This window comes from Piliocolobus tephrosceles, chromosome 15, assembly GCF_002776525.5.
Source record: "Piliocolobus tephrosceles isolate RC106 chromosome 15, ASM277652v3, whole genome shotgun sequence".
In the NCBI taxonomy this organism is placed as follows: domain Eukaryota; kingdom Metazoa; phylum Chordata; class Mammalia; order Primates; family Cercopithecidae; genus Piliocolobus; species Piliocolobus tephrosceles.
This window is the reverse complement of record NC_045448.1, coordinates 20801366-20819895: the sequence shown is the minus strand read 5'-3', so window position 1 is coordinate 20819895 and position 18530 is coordinate 20801366. Positions and strand designations below refer to the sequence as shown.

The 18530-nt window shown below is 39.5% G+C and overlaps 1 protein-coding gene across 9 annotated transcripts in view; it reads left to right on the top strand.

Annotated features, from left to right (window-relative positions):
• NCOA1 (nuclear receptor coactivator 1) overlaps positions 1-18530 on the top strand; it is a 276873-nt gene that overhangs the window by 245302 nt on the left and 13041 nt on the right. For all 9 annotated transcript variants that reach the window (XM_023230095.1, XM_023230098.1, XM_023230097.1 and 6 more), the window contains 2 exons: positions 1970-2372; positions 13033-13204. In XM_023230095.1, the coding sequence (XP_023085863.1) occupies positions 1970-2372; positions 13033-13204 (575 nt within the window). The remainder of the gene's footprint in view (positions 1-1969; positions 2373-13032; positions 13205-18530) is intronic.

Below are 18530 nucleotides of genomic sequence, written 5' to 3'. Positions count from 1 at the left end.
AAGCCTCTGATATGAAACTATGTGAACGGTACCCGAAACCTGATCAAAACCCAGTCACATTGCTAAGCTGTCTTAACTATCTTGTGTACTGTATTCAGTCTGAACATCAGCATTTTCTAACTTTTATTTATTTTTTAAATCCCTTTTTTAATAAACCCAGCACCATTAGAACTTTAAACATAAAAAGAACTAGGTGGACTTCTAAATGTTACCTAGTACTCACTCCCTACTTTACCCCCATACATACTTAAAAATTTTTTGTTTCAACTACTTACTTTTATTTCATAACAAAGTTGATGTAAAAGTCTGGGAGATAAGGAATTTTAGAGGATTCAAACAGTACTCTTTTCCTCTCCACAATATGGAACTAGATGGATTAGGGGCAAATACAGGAAGCCAGCATCTGTATTATTAAAGGGATAAATACAGCCATGCATCACTTAAAGACAGGGATATGTTCTGAAAAATGTGTTTTTAGGCAACTTTGTAATTGCGCAAATGTCATAGAGTGTATTTACATAAACCTACATGGTATAGCTTACTTATACATCCTGGCTATGTGTATATCCTATTGCTCCTAGGCTACAAACGTGTACAGCATGTTACCGTACTGAATACTGTAGTCAGTTGTTATGGTATTTGTATATCAAGACATACCTAAACATGGAAGAGGTACAGTAAAATACTGTAGTACTGTAACCTTATGGGACCACCGAATTTGGTCCGTCGTGTGCAACTGAAATGTCTTATTACTAAAATGCCTTATTGCTGAAATGTCTTTATGCATCACGTGACTGTATTGACTGAAGCTGTTGGTAAGCAGCAGATATTGACATCTTCATGGATCCAGATTTCAGTTTCTCTATCTTACAATTTATCAATCTTAGTGCTAGCTATTGCAGGAGTAATTAGGTTGTAAGGAAACAAGACCCCACTTTTGGATTCACATAAAGATAATTCCTTTCAGAAAGTCTTATTTCATAGTGTCTTCTAGATTAGACTGTATGTAGTTGGCAAGAGCTGTATGCTTTAACCAGATTCTCAATCTGAATTGACATTTTCCAAAGAAGGCTTTATTGATATTGCCATGTTATATTGAAAAAGTGATTTTAACCTAATTTGACCACTTTTTTCCTCATCCATAATATTACAACTGTTAAACCACTTACACTAATGCCTGGAATAATCTGAAACTCCAATAATAATACAACATAGCTGTTTTCATTTTTTTTTTTTTTTTTTTTTACTATTTTATTTCTACTTATTTTCTTTTTAAGTGATGATTTCTTAGGCATTGGATCCTAGATTTCTGAATCTTCCTTTTTTAATGGTATTTGTAGGTTTTTTCTAATTGTAAAGGTAATACACGTTCATTGTAAATAATTTGGTAAATACAGAAAAGTATAATGAAGAAAATTAAAATCACCTATAATCACATTTTATTCATTTAAATAAAGTCAGATAATGATCTCAGTGAGGAAAGAGGAAAACTAGGTTTCTCCTTACCAGAAACACAGTAAATTTTTTGGAATTGAAAAAGTCTTCTAATGATCTAATGAAGGATAGGACAGAAGTAATTAAGCACATTTTCTTTCACCTCCTTATGGTCTTCATGTTTCTCTTAATAATGTTCATGGCCAATATTATAATACTAATCAATATATACTTTCTTTGATTTTTTCAGTTCTGTGTGACTTTTAATTGAGAATTTACGTGCTCGTTTATAATGGTCAGATATTGTTTAACATTTCTTGACTACTTTTAGTCTGTAAAATGTACTTAATTCATTTTTTCTCCTGTGTGTGTTACTTAAGAGGTTTTCGTTCCTTTTCTGTTTTAGTTTCCCGTGTACAGTGATAATTGCTATGTACTTTATTGCTCCACAAAAGTAGGTTTTAATCCAATAAACTCTCCAGGATAGAGAGTGATTATAATAATTTTAGTAAGTGAGTTTTTTCCTGCTTTTCAGCCACCCCTGAATGCTCAAATGTTGGCACAACGTCAGCGGGAATTGTACAGTCAACAGCACCGACAGAGGCAGCTAATACAGCAGCAAAGAGCCATGCTTATGAGGCAACAAAGCTTTGGGAACAACCTCCCTCCCTCATCTGGACTACCAGTTCAAATGGGGAACCCCCGTCTTCCTCAGGGTGCTCCACAGCAATTCCCCTATCCACCAAACTATGGTACAAATCCAGGAACCCCACCTGCTTCTACCAGCCCGTTTTCACAACTAGCAGCAAATCCTGAAGCATCCTTGGCCAACCGCAACAGCATGGTGAGCAGAGGCATGACAGGAAACATGGGAGGACAGTTTGGCACTGGAATCAATCCTCAGATACAGCAGAATGTCTTCCAGTATCCAGGAGCAGGTAGGAGGGTCACCACTTTATGTTGTTCTAAGTAATCCATACAGGCTTAGGTCTCTCTCCATCTTCATGTCCTTTCTCGGACATTAAAACAGTGTGTGGAAGAGGAAAGATACTGACATGGGAATCTGGAGACCCAGGATTCAGACTCAGCTTTTGACACTAAATGATTGACTGGTTTGAGGCTTATCTCCCTTTTGTAGCAGAGATGATTGAATTAGAGGATCTGTAAGGACCTGTCTGATTCTAAAATTTTGGGCATTTTGTATACAAAGTACATTCCCTTTTTTTTTTTCTTTTTTGTTAGATGGAGTCTCGCTGTGTCATCCAGGCTGGGAGTGCAGTGGCGCAATCTCAGCTCACTGCACCCTCCACCTCCTGGGCTCAAGTGATTCTCCTGCCTCAGCCTCCCAAGTAGCTGGGATTACAGGCATGCACCACCGCACCCAGCTAATTTTTGTATTTTTAGTAGAGACAGGGTTTCACCATGTTGCTCACACTGGTCTTGAACTCCTGACCTCAGGTAAGCCACCACACTCGGCCTGTTCTCTTATTTTTTAATTTCTCTCATTGATCTCTATGAGAATTCAATGAAAGCATTCCCCACACAATGGATTTTAGTACATTAATTCAAAATTCGCATGTAGTTTTTTCATTGTGTGTGAGATTTTGTTTTTGCCAATTTGCACAAGGATAATTTATCTCCACAGGGTATCTCAGACTATTCATTGGTGTCATCACTCTCAGCTGCTGCTGTTGCAGCTTCCTCTCCAGCCTCAGTCAACTTTCTGGCTTCCAAAAGCTTTTTTCTTTTTTAATCTTTCTTTGGCACTGACTTCCATTCTCTTTGTCCTGGGTGATAATATCTTTTCTGTCACTTTGAGATTCTAATAGGTAATGGCAGTGATACACACTTGATTAGTCTACTCTGTTTCATCAGATTTTTATGCAAAATTAATTGTCAATTCCTGAAAAATAATTGAAATAAATCCCTTGATTATATAAATGAAAGAAAATAGGTAAATTTTAAGACTCCTTAAAAATGAATTTCGCCAGGCGTGGTGGCTCAAGCCTGTAATCCCAGCACTTTGGGAGGCCGAGACGGGCGGATCACGAGGTCAGGAGATCGAGACCATCCTGGCTAACACGGTGAAACCCCGCCTCTACTAAAAAATACAAAAAACTAGCCAGGCGAGGTGGCGGGTGCCTGTAGTCCCAGCTGCTCGGGAGGCTGAGGCAGGAGAATGGCCTCAGCCCGGGAGGCGGAGCTTGCAGTGAGCAGTGAGCTGAGATCCGGCCACTGCACTCCGGCCTGGGTGACAGAGCGAGACTCCGTCTCAAAAAAAAAAAAAAAAAATGAATTTCAATGAGAAGGCTGCTGTTTGACTTGAATAAAATGTCAAAGTTATACAGATATTTTTGACATGGCAGTATGCTTATCAGTTTTGACAGCCAAATCAATTTAGAGTTTCCATTGTGATGGTAGCAAGTACTAAAATCCTTTGACTATCAAATTAAGTATCTAAAGATTTGTGCCAGAGAGCACCAGAACTTTCAAAAAGATTTTAATCAAAATTATGCCACATCAGTTTCTTTGTCCTCAAGACAATGAAGTCATCTTTGGCTGGTTTATATCACTGACGCTATCTGTGTGGGCAAGAAAAGGATTATAAATCCATATTTTAATTATATGGTTTCCTGAACAAGAGTGTGGCCTTCAAAAGGGTTTTATTTCCATGTGTCGTACAATTTCTGTATGCAAAGAATTTGACAAAGCTTTTTCACTTTAGCTTGTAGAAGTACTTCCTCCAACATTAGAAGACTTATGTAGTTATCTGCATCCCCATTCCTCCTCCAAAATGACAACCTGACTAAAACAGCAAATGGGTTTTTAGCAGCATTCCTGATATTGATTGCAGAGCCCTAAATCAAAATATTTATCTCCTGCATTAGGGGAAAAAACTAACTAGAAGTAAGCCAAACATTAATAAATTCCTCATGAAATTATTCTAAGGATTTTTTTCTATTAAAAAAATAGAAGTAGTATTTCTGTCCATTTTCAGGCGTGCACTTTAAAGTTTCCTCCGGAAAGTCAAGAAAGGAGGACTTTATACCCTGCTTTCATTCCTTGACAAAGCAACCTGGAAAGGTGGGCCTTCAGTGCCCCAGTTCTCATGAAATTGACAAGTTTCTTTCACAGTTGTGCGTCTAGTCTTTGATCTGAGTTGTGTCGGCATAGAACAAAGTGAGCTGAAATAATGGAGTGGGTGGAGCTTCCTCTTTCCCCGTACCATGATGGGAAAGATGTGTTGCTACCTATCATGAGTATCTGGTGCCTGGGTTTTTCTTCCAGACCAACTTTTGATTGACAAAAATATTTTCACAAAATAATAATTTGCTTTTTATAAAGTCAGCATTCATACTACAAACAAAACCCAGAAGCTGCGTGCAGTGAAGAGAACAGCGGTTTCATCCAGTTGCAAACTGAAATGAAATGGCAGGGCTGTCAGTTCTTCCATGGACTGCTTCAAAATAATACTGGAAAAATGTTTAGCTTTTCTGGAAAGAGTAAGAACGTTTAAAGATGCAATATTTTAAATTTCTGTCACCACTCTTAATTATAAACTTGCTCCAAATTGATCGGCAGTCTGGTAGAGGACCAGGTTTTGGGTTGGCACAAAATCAAGTTCTGGAAAACTTCCAGCCTTTTCAAAAACAAAAACAGTTTATTGTGGCTTAAGGAAATCCAGATAGAAGGGCTCTTTGGCCTTTGTTGGTTTTATGCTTCTATTCCTAAGAAATAGAAAGTACCAAAATATATGTGTTCCCAACATGTTTCCAGGTTTGACAAATTAAGGTCCATAATCCAGCCCACTTGTTTTGGTTAATAAAGTTTTACTGGAACACAGCCATACTTACTGCTCTATGTATTATCTATGGCTGGTTTCACATAGAAGAGTTGAGTAGTTAAAGAAACTTTATGGCCTGCAAAACTGAAAACATGTATTATCTGGCCCTTTGCAGAAAAAGCTTGCTGATTTCTGTGTTAAGTGATGACGGTAAAACCAATGAATAACTGCATTAGCTTTACTTTATATCCTTTGCTTTCACCTCTTTCTGATTAATATAGGCCCCAAGTAAATAAAGGAACATGTAAGTCATAGTAATGGCAGAGTAAGTTTTCTTGTATTTCTGAAACCAAGAAACTTCTAGGCTACCATGCTATGATGATGAGTGTGCAAGAACAGAATCAGACATTTAGAAAATTTTGTCTATTAATGCAGTATTCAAAGTAAATATGAGAAATTGGTTTCTTTAGTGTATCTGCCCACTTCATGGATTCCTTGAAGCCCATTTAAAGACCTCTTTTCTGTGAACTACAATAAAATCCTCTTCCACCTATTCCTCCTCAGTGATCTCATCTCCTTTTGGGGTTTCAGGGACCTTTACATGCTAGTGACTTTATTCTCTATCTCTAAACAGTATCTCTCAGCTCATATGTACAGCTTCCTACTGGATGCACATACTTGCATTTTCAACCAACACCCCAAACTTAACTTGTACAAACCTAGGCTCATAAACTCCACATTCCCTTTTATAGTTCTGTGTTCCAGCTACAGTAAACTTTCTGAGTTCTGAGAAACAGCACAGACCTTGTTCTCTTTTACTTCCAGGGGCTTTGTACATTCTCTATACTCTATCTAAAGTATTCTTCCTTTACTTCTCATTCCTATTCTTCCCTCCTTTCAGATATATCTCCCCTGCAGAGTCTTCCTGGACACTCCTAATCATAAAGTACTCGCCATCCTATCTTAAAACCACTTGTTAACCTAGGTGTCTTTCTTTTAAATAGCAAATTCCTTATGTGAGCAGAGTGTGACCTTTTTAACCATTGTTTCTCCAGTGCTTAGCACAGTGGTCTCACAGTGAATAGATGCTCAATGAATCTTTGAAGAAATAAATTAATGAAAGTATGAATTCTAATTCTAGTTGCCACTGTTACGTGTCTGCAGTGCTAGTTATGGTCGGTCTAGCAGGGAGACTTAACATAGTCTAGGCCGGCTGGGCACAGTGGCTCACACCTGTAATACCAGCACTTTAGGAGGCCAAGGCAGGCGGATCACCTGAGGTCAGGAGTTTGAGACCAGTCTAGCCGACATGGTGAAACTCTGTCTGTACTAAAAATACAAAAATTAGCTGGGTGTGATGGTGGGCGCCTGTAGTCTAGCTACTCAGGAGGCTGAGGCAGGAGAATTGCTTGAACCCAGGAGGCGGAGGTTGCAGCGAGCCAAGATCACACTACTACACTCCAGTCTAGGCAATAGAGCAAGCCTCTGTCTAAGAAAATAAAAACAAACATAGTCTAGGCAAAGATAGAACTATAAAATGTTTCATCTAGAAGAACTAGATTATCTGATTGATGGAAGTTATCCAAGGTCCAGTGTAGTAGCAGAACTGGGACCAGAACTCTTAAGTATTCCTCTAATTCATTACCCACAGGCTAGTTCTTTCTACTAAAACTTGGTCATTTCACAGAGGATTTTGAGAGAAATGAAACCACTCTCTATGATACTATAATGGTGGGTACATATCATACATTTGTCCAAACCCATAGAATGTACAATACCAAGAGTGAACCCAAATGTAACCTATGGACTCTGGGGTATGTTGATAATGAAGATGGCTATACATGTGAGTGAGTGGAGAAAGGGTATGGAGCTTCATTTACATAATCTTTACCAAAAATAAACCCTATCTAGTGAAAGAAAAAGCTGTAAAGTCTAAAGTTAGGAAATCTCAGTACCATCTACTCAGCTTTTCTTTGAACCTAAAACTTCTCTAAAAAATTAAGTCTTTTTTAAAATAATAAAATTAAAAGACTAACACTAAAAACAACAACAAAACAAACAACAAAAAAGTCACAAGGAAAACTGTTCATTCCAACATGGACAGGTAGAATGTGAGATGAGGCCAGAAAGAAATATCAAAAAGCTTGCTCTTGTACTTGGAGTCTCTTATTTATTGTTTACTGTTGACCCCACAAAGTAATATCCAGAATACGAGATAAGCATCTTGTCCCTCTCACATACATATTTTTCTTTTTCTGTTTTTTCTTTTCTTTTTTTTTTTTTTCCCCTCTTCTTTTGAGACAGGGTCTTGCTCTCTTGCCCACGAGTGGCATGATCATGGCTCACTGCAGTGTCCAACTCCTGGTCTCAAGTGATCCTGCCACCTCAGCCTCATGAGTAGCTAGAACTGCAGGCATGTACCACTGTGCCCGGCTAACTATTCTATTTTTTTATAGAAACAGATCTCACTATGTTGCCCAGGCTGGTCTCAAACTCCTGGCCTCAGGCCATCCTCCCACCTTTGCTTCCCAAAGCACTGGGATTACAGGCATGAGCCACCACACCAAGGCTATATTTTTCCTAAAAGAAATTAATTTCATCATAAATGAGGTTAAAAACACATTAATACAAGACATTTTTCTTTTAAGGATCACAACCAAAATAGTTTAAAATGGAGGGTTAATGCAAAGACATTAGAAATGAAGACAGTGGCAAAACAAAAACAAAAAACCCACCCTCTAGAGTCATTCAGGGAAAAAAAAAAGCCGGGTGCGGTGGCTCACACCTGTAATCCCAGCACTTTGGGAGGCCGAAGCAGATGGATCACGAGGTCAGGAGTTCGAGACCAGCCTGGCCAGCATGGTGAAACCTCGTCTCTACTAAAAATACAAAAAATTAGCCAGGCATGGTGGCGCACGCCTGTAGTCCCAGGTCCCAGCTACTCGGGAGGCCAAGGCAGGAGAATCCCTTGAACCTGGGAGGCAGAGGTTGCAGTGAGCCAAGATCACACCACTGCACTCCAGCCTGGGCGACAGAGTGAGACTCCATCTCAAAAAACAAGAAAAAGAAAAAAAAAAAAAATGGATGCTGGGCACAGTGGCTCATGCTTGTAATCCCAGCACTTTGGGAGGCCAAGGCAAGTTGTCACATGAGGTCGGGAGTTCGAGACCAGCCTGACCAACATGGAGAAACCCTGACTCTACTAAAAATACAAAATTAGCTGGCCATGGTGACACATGCCTGTAATCCTAGCTACTCAGGAGGCTGAGGCAGGAGAATTGCTTGAACCCAGGAGGCGGAGGTTGTGGTGAGTTGAGATTACACCATTGCACTCCAGCCTGGGCAACAAGAATGAAACTCTGTCTCAAAAAGAAAAAAAAAAAAATAGAAAAAGAAAAAAAATGGAGACCCATATATTCTAAGTCAAAATTACTTACCTTACATATAGAGAAAGCAGCAAGGAGAAAATATGTAGCTTCATTTATATAATCTTTACCAAAAATAAACCCTATCTAGTGAAAGAAAAAACTGTAAAGTCTGAAGTTAGGTCAACTTTCACAGAAAATTTGAAATAGTTTTAAAATTGTAGCCAGGCACGGTGGCTCAAGCCTGTAATCCCAGCACTTTGGGAGGCCAAGGGGGGCGGATCATGAGGTCAGGAGATCGAGACCATCCTGGCTAACACGGTGAAACCCCGTCTCTACTAAAAATACAAAAAATTAGCCGGGCGTGGTGGCGGGCGCCTGTAGTCCCAGCTACTCGGAGGCTCAGGTGGAGCTTGCAGTGAGCCGAGATCGCGCCACTACACTCCAGCCTGGGCGACACAGTGAGACTCCGTCTCAAAAAACAAAATAAAAAATAAAAATAAATAAAAATAAAATTGTAGCCTGTAAGTCCGGTCACGGTGGCTGACGCCTGTAATCCCAGCACTTTGGGAGACCGAGGTGGGCGGATCACGAGGTCAGGAGATAAGTCCAGCCTGACCAATATGATGAAACCCCATCTCTACTAAAAATACAAAAATTATTTGGGCATGGTGGCATGTGCCTGTAATCCTGGCTACTCAGGAGGCTGAGACAGGAGAATTACTTGAACCCAAATGCTTGAAGCAGAGGTTGTAGTGAGCAGAGATCACACCATTGCACTCCAGCCTGGGAACAAGAGCAAAACTCGGTCTCAAAAAAAAGTAGCCTGTAATAAAAAAAGAGTAAATTAACTACGTCTCTGGCAAATATAATGATTTTTTTTTATTTAACCAAATAAACCAAGTAAAAAGAGGAAAAAAATCATTGTATTAAAAATAACAAAAAAATTACATTAATAGTGGCAGAACACAGTAGATATTACACAGGCATGTATGCACATATTTGCAAAGAGACATCAAGGACATAGAAACATGTTTATGATGTAATGTTGAGTGAAAGAAGCAGGTCACAGAATCTTACAGGATTTTATAAAGATGTAAAGGAATTATACTAAATTATGGGCAGTCATACTATGGCATCCTTTTTTTGCGCCTTCATAACTTTTTCTGCCTTAAAAGTATTTAACTGTGAGATGTGTTTTGTCAGGAAAAAAAAAAAAATGAAAAAAAAAACAGCGCTAGCACTAAACATTTTTTAAAAAACATTTTACTCTTTTAAATTGTTATGGATATCTACTTTTGGCCAAAGGAATAACAGGGACCAGATTTATTTTCCCATCTGAAACAAATAATCAAAAAACAGACAAAGTACGTTCAGCAGTAGTTCTTGAGATTGTCCAGACTGTGCTGCAGGGAGGGAGAATCCAATAGGAGCCAGGCCATTTCCCTGAGCTGAGGAGGTAGAGCTGGCAGTCTGGGAAAGCCAAGGCACCTAGAGGTAGCAGGGCACGATACCAGAGAGGACAGCACTACCCAGAGAATTGTAGGATATGCAGAGGGTCCCATTCAGCTGAGAGCTGCTGCCCGCTCGCAGGCACGCATGTATGTGTGTACAAATCAAGGCCAGAGAAAACCACCTGAAAAGCTAAGAGGGAACAATCTTCAAAGTTCACACGGGGCCAGTTCCTCTTCCTACCAGCCTGAGTAGAAAACCTTGTAATTCAGGGGGTATCAAGTAGAATACTCAGAGATGGTTTGCCTCGGTAGTGGGGCAAATTCATAAGGCCTAAACTCTGCTCTTGTCTCATTAGGCACAAGACCTAAAGAATTAACCTGTTTCCATGTAACCTAACCACACCCCAGACAAAGGTCAAAAATATTTAAAAGAGTAGAAAAAAAAATCCAACACCTAACAAGGTAAAATTCACTAGGTCTGGAATCTGATTTTTAAAACTACCAGGTATGCAAAGAGATAGGAAAATACAACCTGTAATGAAGAGAAAAATCAGCCAATCAAAAATTCAGAAATTACACAGATGATAGAATTAGTAGAGAGAGACATTAAAGCAATTATAAATTATAAATTCTGTATGTTCAAGAAGCAAGAGGAAGCTTGAACATGTTAAATAGAGCCATGGAAGATATAAATAAAACCCAAGTCAGACTTCCAGAGATGAAAACTACAGTGTCTGAGATTAAAAAAAAAAAAAAAAAAAAAAACTCTAGATGTGATAAACAGCAGATTAGAAATTACAGAAGAAAAAATTAGGCTGGGCGTGGTGGCTCAAGCCTGTAGTCCCAGCACTTTGGGAGGCCGAGACGGGTGGATCACGAGGTCAGGAGATCGAGACCATCCTGGCTAACACGGTGAAACCCCGTCTCTACTAAAAAAAAATACAAACCCCGTCTCTACTAAAAAAAATACAAAAAACTAGCCAGGCGAGGTGGCGGGCGCCTGTAGTCCCAGCTACTCCGGAGGCTGAGGCAGAAGAATGGCATAAACCTGGGAGGCGGAGCTTGCAGTGAGCTCAGATCCAGCCACTGCACTCCAGCCTGGGCAACAGAGCCAGACTCTGTCAAAAGAAAAGAAAAAATTAGTGAACTTAAAGATACAACAATGGAAACTATCCAAAATGAAATCAGAGAAAAAAGACTTAAAAAAAAAAAAAACTGGTAATTTACTCAAAATTGATCTTATAATTCAATGCAGAATTTCAGCATGCTTTTTGGAGACATTAACAAACATCCTAAAATGTGTATGGAAATGCAAAGGACCTAGAGTAGCCAAAACAATTTTTAAAAAGAAGAACAAAGTTGGATATCTGCCTAATTTCAGAAATTGCCATAAAGTCACAACAATCAAGACAATGTGGTACTGGTACAACCTAGAGATCACTGGAACAGAATAAAAAGTTCAGAAATAAACCCTTACTTTTGTGGTCAGTTGAGTTTTGACAGTTCGGTCAGATGGCTGTTAATAAGCATCATCCTAAATAAAAAGGAATAGCCTACTGATAAGTGATCCAAAATGGCTGAACCTCAAAAACATCATGCTAAGTGAATGCAAGACAGACACAGAAGACCATGTATGGCTACATTTACATGAAATTCCCCCCAAAAAGCAAATCCTTTAGAGACAGAAAGCAGATCAGAGGTTACCTGGGACTAGGGGTGAGAGCAAGGATTGACTACAAACAGGTACAAGGGAATTTGGAGAATGATTAGATGTCTAAACTGGATTGTGGTAATGGCGGCACAACTCTATAAATTTACTAATAATCATTGCATTATGCAGTTACAGTGTGTCAATTTCATGTTGTGTAGATTATGTCTGAATAAAACTTGGGAAGGAGGAGGGGAAGAGTGGCTACAAAACTTTCCCATTTTTTATTTTCACACGTGACTTCTTCTTTTGCTTTCTTTTCTTTTCTTTTCTTTTTTTTTTTTTTTTGACAGTCTTGCTCTGTCACCCAGGTCACCCAGGCTGGTGTGCAGTGGCACGATCTCGTCTCACTGCAACTTCTACCTCCCCGGTTCAAGCCATTTTCATGCCTCAGGCTCCCAAGTAGCTGAGATAACAGGCGTTTTTGTATTTTTAGTAGTGACAGGGTTTTTCATGTTGGCCAGGCTGGTCTCAAATTCCTGACCTCAGGTGATCCACCCACCTCGGCCTCCCAAAGTGCTGGGATTACAGACATGAGCCACCGCACCTGGCCACACATGGCTTTTTCTTAGCTATTTTTTTCCTTTTCAAGTTTAATTTATGACCGGGCGTGGTGGCTCACGCCTGTAATCCCAACACTTTGGGAGGCTGAGGCAGGTGGATCACGTGAGGTCAGGAGTTCGAGACCAGCCTGGCCAACATGGTGAAACCCCATCTCCTCTGAAAATACAAAAATTAGCCAGGCGCGACGGCAGGCGCCTGTAATCCCAGCTACTATGGAGGCTGAGGCAGGAGAATTGCTTGAACCCAAGAGGCGGAGATTGTAGTGAGCCAAGATCATGCCACTGCACTCCAGACTAGGTGACAGAGCAAGACTCCATCTCGGGGGGGGGAGGGAAAAAAGTTTAATTTACTACACAAGTAATTCATCATGTATGTTCATACATATTTTTACACTTAAAAATTCATATAAGCAAACAGAACAGAAACAGATCATATACAATCCTGCTGCACAAATCAACATCTTAGTGAATGGAAAGCATTATTCCAGACTTACATTTATTTATCTATTGGTTTATGCTGAGATTTCTTGCCCTAGTTTAAGATACTAAATTTTTTCCATGCTCTGTTGAATACAATATTTGTAAATATGTTGCCTGACACAAAACAAGGCAAATAAGAAAGTTATTTGTAAATATATTGTGACAGATCCTTTCGGGTTTTTTCATTTATGGGGTTAATAAATTTGCAGTATATCAATATAAATTAATTTGTGTCAATTTACAGGAATGGTTCCCCAAGGTGAGGCCAACTTTGCTCCATCTCTAAGCCCTGGGAGCTCCATGGTGCCGATGCCAATCCCTCCTCCTCAGAGCTCTCTGCTCCAGCAAACTCCGCCTGCCTCCGGGTATCAGTCACCAGACATGAAGGCCTGGCAGCAAGGAGCAATAGGAAACAAGTAAGGGGGCAGTTTTTATATATGAGCATCCTTGATACTGTGATAAATCCCTGAAACTGATAAATGCTACGATGATTGAACCTCAGGAACATTATGCAAAGTGAAAGAAGGCTGGACACAAAAGGCCACATATGGTTACATTTATATGACATTTCCCCATTTATATGTGGAGACAGAAAGCAGCACATAAGAACAGCCATATTTTCATGGGCTGATTGTATTCACAGGCTAAGTAGAAGATTATTGGCTACTTCCATTTGCATAATGGAAAGAACTAAATTTTATATTATCGGCAAAGAAAAATGATTTTTAAATCTTAGAAGTATCAAGTCTCTTCTAAGGCAAATTTGTGTGCCAACAGTACAGAAAAGAGATCTAGTGTCCCCAACCTTTCCATCCTAACCTGAGCACACGTGCAGAATACGATGAGCTCACAGCAGTAACAGCTTCCCTGGGACAGACCTAGAAATGGGTACTTTTTAAAAAGTTTTTCTTTATAAGAACACTTTAAAATCTTATAAATCTAAAACCAAGAGTGGCAAATGTCAGAATTCAGTAGAGCTGAGTAGTGGGCACACGTTTCACTTTTCCCAGTGTATTTAAAGACTTTATAACAATAACAAAAGTTTTTAAGGCTTACCCCTTTTTGAAGCTCTAGATTTTTAGTGACCTTGACTTACCCATCTTGCTTAGAATTATCTCACTAAAGTCTGTTTTTTTTCCAAATCCTGGCTGCTGAACTTTTGACACATCACTTTGAGTTTTATAAGAATTTTAATTTGGTTGTGTCTTAGCTCTAATGACAGGGAAGCTGTCTGATCTGACAACATAATAAGTAAGGCAGTTAAAGTTGAAAACACGAGACTATATTCTTCCAAAGTTCATTGAAAGGTGAGAGAAAATCTTCATGTTAGAGAATTGTGTAAGTCTCAATGAAGACCATGTATAAATTAGGTAGAAATGGAACAGTATCTGTAATATAAGAGGAATTTAGTCTCCTAATGTATTCCAATCCCAACTTCCTAAACTCACTCTGGATTTTGTGGCCCATCATTATAATCACTACCTTACAGGCACTCTGACTCCCTTGCCCAGCTCTCCCTCTGTTGCACTTATGCCTGGCAAAATTCTCCCTAATGCAATCCAACTAAACTTTTGCTTTGTACCTCCTCCTAAGCATCGAAATATGGCTTGGGGAAAACAAAACAGTCATGCTGACTGACATGTCTCAATAACCTATTTCTCTGCTCCCCTTTACAGTTAAATTCCTTAAAAGATTATACTCTATCCACTTCCCCTACTCCTACTCCTTGTTGAACTAATCAGGCTTTCATTCCTATCATTCCACAAAAAAGTGTCCTTGTCAAGATAGTTAAATGTCCTCTTCAGTGCCAAAAGCAATGCTCATCAGTAGCATTTGACATGTTTGAGCATTATTCTTTCTTGAAGCTCTTCATTTGGTTTCTAGAACAACTCTCTCGAGAAAAGTGACTCTCCTCCTATCACTTAGTCTCCTTGAGGATCTTTCTCATCTCCATGACCTCCAGTTGAGGGCCCCAGAGTTGATTCTAGGACCTCTTCCCCATACCCACTCCCGCCTTTGGTTACATCACCCATCTTACTATTGTCAATGCCTGTTTCTATATTTGACTCCCAAATTTAAGCCTTCAGTGCAGATGGCTTTCCTGAACACCATACTGTATATCCAGCTGCCCAACCATTATCTCCACTTACAAATCTAATAGGCATCTCAAACTTAACATGATGAAAACTCAAGTGATATTTTCACCAGACCTGCTCCTCTGGGTTGCTTTTTCCCATTTCAGTAAATGACAACTCCATGTGCCACTTGTCCAGAAGAAAAGTCTTTCTCTTTCTCACATCCCACATCCAACACATCAGCAAATCATGTCAGCTTCTTAACACCTCTCTCCTCTTACCAATTCCACTTGTGCACCTTAGTGCAAGCCACAGTCATCTTTTCCCTGGGCCGTTCCAGTAGCTTCCTCTCCTGCTTCCACCCTTGTTGCACCATCATTTAATCTCCACATGGTAGCCAGAGCCATGCTTTTAAAACGTGAGGCAGAGTATGTCAATCCTTTACACACAACTCATCCAGTAGCACCCCATCTTACTCAAAATACAGAATAGGGCCCGTAAAACCCCACATCGTCTTGTTCCTGGATACCTCTCTGATCCCATCTGTTATTCTCACCGCTCACTCTGCCACACTGGCTTCCTTTTATCCTTCTGCTCCTCAGATGTGCTAAGTACACTGCAAACTCAGGATGTTTGCATTTTTTAATCTCTCTGCTGGAATGTTCTTCCCTCAGTGGCCACATGGTTTGTCTCTCACACTTCAAGTCTTTCCTTAAATGTCACTTTATTAGAAACAGACGTTAAATGTCACCTTATTACACTTCCCTGGCCATCATTTATGAAATAATAGCATTTTCTACCCCGGCTCCTCCTTTCCATTCTTTTTTTTTTTTTTCATAGTGATTAACACTTGACATACTGTGTGATAGTCTATTTATTTGTGATTTTTCTTCTCCATCAAGAATATGAGCATCATAAGAGCAAGAACTTTATTTTGTTTTACTTCTGTGTCTCCATCCTCTGGGACAGGGAGGCCCTTCATCTACATCTGTTGAACAAATGAGTGCAAATACTCCCTAAGTCAATGTCTTGGATTCAGATTCAAATATGGATGTAGGTTTTTGTTGTATTTTAGTAGTTTTTGCAAACTTTGACTTTCCAGATCGTTTGGGAAAGAAAACAGTTACCATCAACTCTTGAAACACTCATACTTGTTCATTTGGTTCATGTGCAGAAGTTTATTGGTCAACATAAGCGTTGTGTATTAGCGTATATCACCTGGAGACAATGACCGCTCACCATCTCTGTCTCACAACACAAGATACCATGAGGAACACTGAAAACCCCTGCTGCCAAATAACGAAGAATCTAGTTGGTGAGGGGGCAGGTCAGAGAGAATTAAAACATGAAACGGTCAGAGAACCATTAAGTAGAATGATGTAATAGAGTTCAGAGGTAGTGTAATGTAATTCTTTTTCATTATCTCTCTGGTGGCAAGAGAAAGAAATGGTTAAACAAACCTGTGTGTCCTGGAACTGGGTAGTGCTTCTGTGTAAGGCTGGTTGATGGGAGAATCCCGTTGCTTATTAGCATTTTAAAGGATAAGAAGTCCTGTTGTTTAACCTTTTGTTTCTCAGACTTATTAGACCAGGGACTCTCCTGCTTGTTAATATGTGTAATATCTGTGACCCACTCTGGGTCAGAGTATTCATCCTTCTCTTCTTCCCATCATTTAGTGACTACCAAATACCTAGTGCTACCCTGAGAAAACTGTGATAGCTGCTACAAAGCAGGCAGGAAAGCAGAGTGAGGAAGAGGGCCTGTGAGTGTTGGACTTTAGGTGCCGGTGAACCCAGATGTCTTTCTAGGACCTGGGACAGTGGTTGCAGCTGCAGAAGAGCTTGGTCTTCTTCCCTTAATGGAAGATGCCAAAATGGAACTATTGGCAGGAGCAATTTGAAAGAACTTAAACTAATATACAGTCCCAAATATTAATTTGAAAGGATATTAAGCCCTAAATTTTTTTCCATAAGTATGACATCATTGCAGTCCTTGAAGCTTCCACATGCATTAACTTACATAGCCTTGCTCCTCCACAGTGGTGACTTATGTATCAGTTGACAAATGAGTACTGTCTTAGGAAGAAATGTTCTCATTAGAAAATAGGCATAGAGGCTGGGTGCAGTGGCTGATGCCTGTAATCCCAGCACTTTGGGAGGCCGAGGCAGGTGGATCACCTGAGGTCAGGAGTTTGAGACCAGCCTGACCAACATGGCAAAACCCACCTCTACTAAAAAAAAAAAATACAAAATTAGCTGGGTGTGGTGGTGCATGCCTGTAATCCTAGCTACTCAGGAGGCTGAGGCAGGAAAATCGCTTGAACCTGGGAGGCAGAGGTTACAGTGAGCTAAGATTGCACCACTGCACTCCAGCCTGGGCAACAAGAGTAAAACTCTGTCTCTGAAAACAAAAGGCAATAGACATAGATTAATAGGCTTTTTTCTCACCTTTAGTTGTAGGAACACTGCCCCACAAGCATACACACTATGCAGACATTAATGGTCCACAGGTGTATTATTGACTATTTCCTAGGCATATAATTTTCTGTGGGCATCTGTGTTTTATAATTACATGGGGGAAAATTCTGTACTTTTCTTCAGACATGATAAATAGGCTGTTTCTTGGCCTGTCAATGCAGTATGATTATCTTAGTCTACTAGAAACTGTAAATGTCAGTATATCCTTCTTAACACTAAGAGCTGGCAAGGAATAGATAAACTATTGATGGGGAAAATTATTTTTAAAATCAAATTCTATAGAATTAACATTAAAATAGGTGGAATTTTACCAGCAGTTTATTGTTAACAATTAATATATAATCATAAAATATTTGGTGTTTATAGAACTTAGGAAAGACAGAATTAATATCATTATCCTTTAGATTTGTATATCTGTATCACTGAAAATTTTCAGGGTTCAAATACAAAGTGTCAAGTTGAATTTACGTGGAGTTTATTGCTCACTATTCTACGTCCTAATAGAGACTGATTTTACAGTTGAGATCTTTGGCATAACAACAGTCCAGAACTTGGCCGTGAAGAAGTCAATAAAACAGGCTCTCTGAAAAACATAAGTGCTTATGTATTTTGTTTCCTAGAAAAGACATGAAGCTATATTCAGGCCTGGTAAGACCTTGGAAGTCTTTAAAAGGATTGAATTTGCCACCTAAAAACATTTGGTTATATACATCTGGTTTCCTCTTAATTTGTAGCATACTGAAAGTGACCACAAGCTAGAACATTGAGAAGTGACAACAAGCTAGGATATTGAATAAAGGCTCTCAAATTTTAGTGTGCCTGAGTAGTTAAAGATGGACCTTTCTATACCCACCCCTGGAAAATGTGATTCACCAGGGCTTGAGTAAAACCTGGGAGTCTCGATTGTCAATGAGTCCCAGAGTATTCTCTTGTAGATGATCTCTGCGCTACACTTCAAAAAATGTATGCCACTTCACTGGCACAGATACAATAAAACCAATTAATAGGAAACAATCTGAACTGCACCGTTTGACAGCACCAAATAATAACCCATGCCATACTTCATTTATTCATCAGGTATTTACTGAGTGCCTGCTATATGTCACATGTTAATAGAGACAAGAAATAAGTGGAACAAGATACCATCATTCCCCTGAAGTATTAAGTCTAAGAGGCTATACAAGCAAATA